This window comes from Hemiscyllium ocellatum, chromosome 24 (genome assembly GCF_020745735.1).
Source record: "Hemiscyllium ocellatum isolate sHemOce1 chromosome 24, sHemOce1.pat.X.cur, whole genome shotgun sequence".
Taxonomy (NCBI): Eukaryota; Metazoa; Chordata; class Chondrichthyes; order Orectolobiformes; family Hemiscylliidae; genus Hemiscyllium; species Hemiscyllium ocellatum.
The window spans coordinates 59,794,245-59,798,108 of record NC_083424.1 but is presented as its reverse complement, the minus strand read 5'-3'; the positions used below and the strand labels follow the sequence as shown (position 1 = coordinate 59,798,108).

The following is a 3,864-nucleotide window of genomic DNA, read 5'->3' as shown; positions in this document are numbered from 1 at the left end:
GAATGATCAGCCATGATCATATAGAACAGGACTGAGGGCCGAATGTCCTAGTCCAGCTCTTATTGTCTATGCTTCTATGCTATACAGGACCCTGGTGAGATCACGTCTGGAACATTGTGTGCAGTACTGGTCTCCTTAGTTAAGGAAGGATGTAAGTGCATTGGAGGCAGTTCAGAGATTATTTATGAAACTAGTAGCGAGAATGTACTTGTTGTTTTATGTGGAAAGATTGGATAGGCTAAGGGTTTGTATTCACTGGAGTTTAGAGGAGTGAAATGTGACTTGATTGAACCACATTTATTCCTTAAAGGATCTTATCAGGGTGGATATGGAAAGGATGTTTGCTATTGTAGGAAAATCTAGTCCTATTTCAGAATAAGGCATTATCCATTTAAGACAGAATTCCTTTTCTTCACAAAGAATTTTGAATCTTTGGAAACCTCTTCCAAACAACACAATAGCAGCAGAGTCCTTGAATATTTTTATACATAGATTCTTGATAACGGGGGGAAAGATTATCAGAGTGTGATAACCCCTACAAGACCCATGGGGAATCACTAATTAATCTCCCTGTGGAGCTCATTGAGAATAGTTCCCTTTGTGCCAGGTATTGGCCTGGAACTCGTCACCTGAGTCCTTAAGCAGACCCAGATCCCTGAGCCAGGAGACCCACCTTCAATAACACCTCAGAACAGGTAACTGGAAAACAGAAAGGAAAGCACAGCCAGGGATGGAGCTGCAGAATTGCCCATCCCCAGGCCTCTGTACACCATGAGTAGTGGCTCTATTGTTGTGTTCAGCAACAAATGATACCCCTTTCCAGTCGGGTTTCCTGAGTTATCACACAGTGGCAGACAGGAATTATGGAGTGACCTTCATGTATGGCAAAATAGGTTCAAGGAGGGAGTGGGCTGCTCCTGTTCCTGATTCATATTCACCAGCAACTGGGAGACCCCCCACTCTCCATCTTTGATAGTCGGACCTGCAGGAACTGATGATTAAAAAATCAGCATGGAAATGTCTCTGGTCCTGTGACTCTCTTTGTACGTGTAAGAAGGGAAAGGAGTGATCCCCAAGTCTCAGTGTGGAGAATAATATTTGCGATAGCCCTGAGAAGGATTATGGGTGTGAAATTACAGGTGGATTTTGAGGAGGTTCTGCTGGGTGCCTCGTGTGCTGTTCAGCTTCCTCACACCTCCCAGGTCCCAATGTTCAACTGCAGCCCAATAACTCAATGCTATTTGCTGATGAATCTCAGTTTTGATCCTTCACTCTCCTGATCTTCATCCATTACCAGCAGAACTCACTGACCATGGAGCCGATTGGGCAGCACTGAGGGATCCTGTCTGATCAAATTGACACCAACTGGAACAGTCTCACTCCCACCCCCGCCCTCACTCTATTCCCAACCCTATTCCCAACCTCACCACTTTTCTGGCTGCCGGGAGAAAGTGAGGACTGCAGATGTTGGAGAGTCGGAGTCGAAAAGTGTGGTGCTGGAAAAGCACAGTCAGTCAAGCAGCAACTGAGGTGCAGGAGAGTCAACGTTTCAAGCATAAGCCCTTCATCAGGAGCTAGATTCGATTCGATACAGTATGGAAACAGGCCCTTCGGCCCAACTAGTCCAAACCGACCCTCTGAAGAGCAACCCACTCAGACCCATTCCCCAACCCTATATTTACCCCTGACTAATGCACCTCACACTATGAGCAATTTAGCATGGCCAATTCACCTAACCTGCACAGCTTGGATTGTGGGAGGAAACTAGAGCACCTGGAGGAAACCCACGCAGACATGGGGAGAATGTGCAAACTCCACACAGACAGCTGCTTAAGGCAGGAATTGAACCTTCATCCCTGGAGCTGTGTGGCAGCAGTGCTAATTGCTGAGTCACGGTGCCACCTGAAACGTTGACTCTCTTGCTCCTCGGATGCTGCCTGACCGGCTGCTTTACCAGCACCACATTTTCTACTCTGTTCTGACTGCCAACCTCTCTCACTGCTACACGCACTCTCCACTCTGCTCGCCATGCCCAACCTCACTTTTAACCACAATCCTCACCATCACACCCTAAACCCTGCCCCTCACCCATGTCCCACTGACCTCGACTCTCACCCTTCCTATCCCCATGAATGGAGCCCTCGTCACTGAATCCAGACTCTTCAAAGTCTCATGGCTTCAGGTTAAATATTGGCAAGCTAACCTCCTGCTGATTACCATGTGCCATTCTCCCTTGGCTGATGAATCAGTACCCCACCATGTTGAACAACGCTTAGAGGAAGCACAGAGGATGGCAAGGACACAGAATGCACTCTGGGTAGGGGATGACAATGCCCACCAACAAGAGTGGCTCAGCAACAGCCCTACTGATTGAGCTGGTCAGGTCTTAAAGGACATCGCTGGGTCTGCGGCAGGTGGTGAGCGACAAACATACATGACCTCATCCTCACCAATCCACCAACAGATGTATTTGTCCATGACAGGATTGATAAGAGTGACCACTGCATAGTCTTTGATTTCAAAGATTTTTATTGTTAGCCTAAGAATTTACTTTGATCCCTACAGTGTGAAAACAGGCCATTCAGCCCAACATGTCCACACTGACCCTCTGATGCATTCCCACACCCTGTTACTCTATATTTACCCCAGATTAATGCACCTAACCTACACATCCCTGAACACTATGAGCAATCACCCAGTTTAATAGTGCAATCAGTTTGGTGAAATTAGTAGATGAAGGAATGTGATATAAATGCAAAGTATCCAGTTTTGTATCCATATTCCCCCCTGTCCTTTTGTATACTTTCTGTAAATCCATGAACACCACATCAACAGCATTTACCTTGTCAAGCCTCCTGTTACATCCTCAATAAACCTCAGCAGGTTTCACCTTTAGAAATATATACTGACTCGGGAGGGTCCAGGGGAGTGTGCAGCCCCTTGAAGTGCAATGGATCCAAAAGAGAGAGCTCCCTTTAAACCCCGTGGGTTGGGGGGGTGATGTCCCTTTAAACCCCGTGGGTTGGGGGGGGTGATGTCCCTTTAAACCCCGTGGGTTGTGGGGGGGGGGTGAGGTCCCTTTAAACCCCGTGGGTCCGAGAGGCATGGAGCCGACAAAGCCCTCCCCTTGCGTCATTTCCGGTTCCATGGTCATTCGGGACTACAACTCCCGAGAGGCCGTGCGCGCGCTCTCCATCGCGCATGCGTGTCTCCGCTGGCCTCCAGGCCGCTGCCGGTTCCGAGTCTCCACGGGATTCCGGTAAAGAGCCGCCGGTGGCGGCGGGGCCCGAGCACCGGGGGGGGGGTAACGGTGTCAACAGCCGGGAGGGAGGGAGGGAGGGGGATGTCGGGGCTGATGGGGGAAGGGGGGTCCTGTTTTGGAGTGGGGGGGTTGGGGGGTCCTGTTTTGGAGTGGGGGGGTTGGGGGGTCCTGTTTTGGAGTGGGGGGGTTGGGGGGTCCTGTTTTGGAGTGGGGGGGGGGTTGGGGGGTCCTGTTTTGGAGTGGGGGGGGGTTGGGGAGTCCTGTTTTGGAGTGGGGGGGTTGGGGGGTCCTGTTTTGGAGTGGGGGGGGGTTGGGGGGTCCTGTTTTGGAGTGGGGGGGGGGTTGGGGGGTCCTGTTTTGGAGTGGGGGGGGGGTTGGGGGGTCCTGTTTTGGAGTGGGGGGGGTTGGGGGGGGAGGGGAGTCCTGTTTTGGAGTAGGGGGGTTGGGGGGTCCTGTTTTGGAGTGGGGGGGTTGGGGGGTCCTGTTTTGGAGTGGGGGGGTTGGGGGGGGAGGGGAGTCCTGTTTTGGAGTAGGGGGGTTGGGGGGTCCTGTTTTGGAGTGGGGGGGGGGTTGGGGGGTCCTGTTTTGGAGTGGGGGGGGGG

At 51.4% G+C, this 3,864-nt stretch overlaps 1 protein-coding gene across 2 annotated transcripts in view; it reads left to right on the top strand.

The window, feature by feature from the left end:
* Window positions 1-3,172: 3,172 nt before the first annotated feature.
* Window positions 3,173-3,864, top strand: part of LOC132827234 (serine/threonine-protein phosphatase 4 catalytic subunit-like) — a 56,711-nt gene continuing 56,019 nt past the window's right edge. For both annotated transcript variants that reach the window (XM_060843862.1, XM_060843863.1), the window contains exon 1: window positions 3,173-3,259. In XM_060843862.1, the coding sequence (XP_060699845.1) occupies window positions 3,202-3,259 (58 nt within the window). In that variant the 5' untranslated portion in view covers window positions 3,173-3,201. The remainder of the gene's footprint in view (window positions 3,260-3,864) is intronic.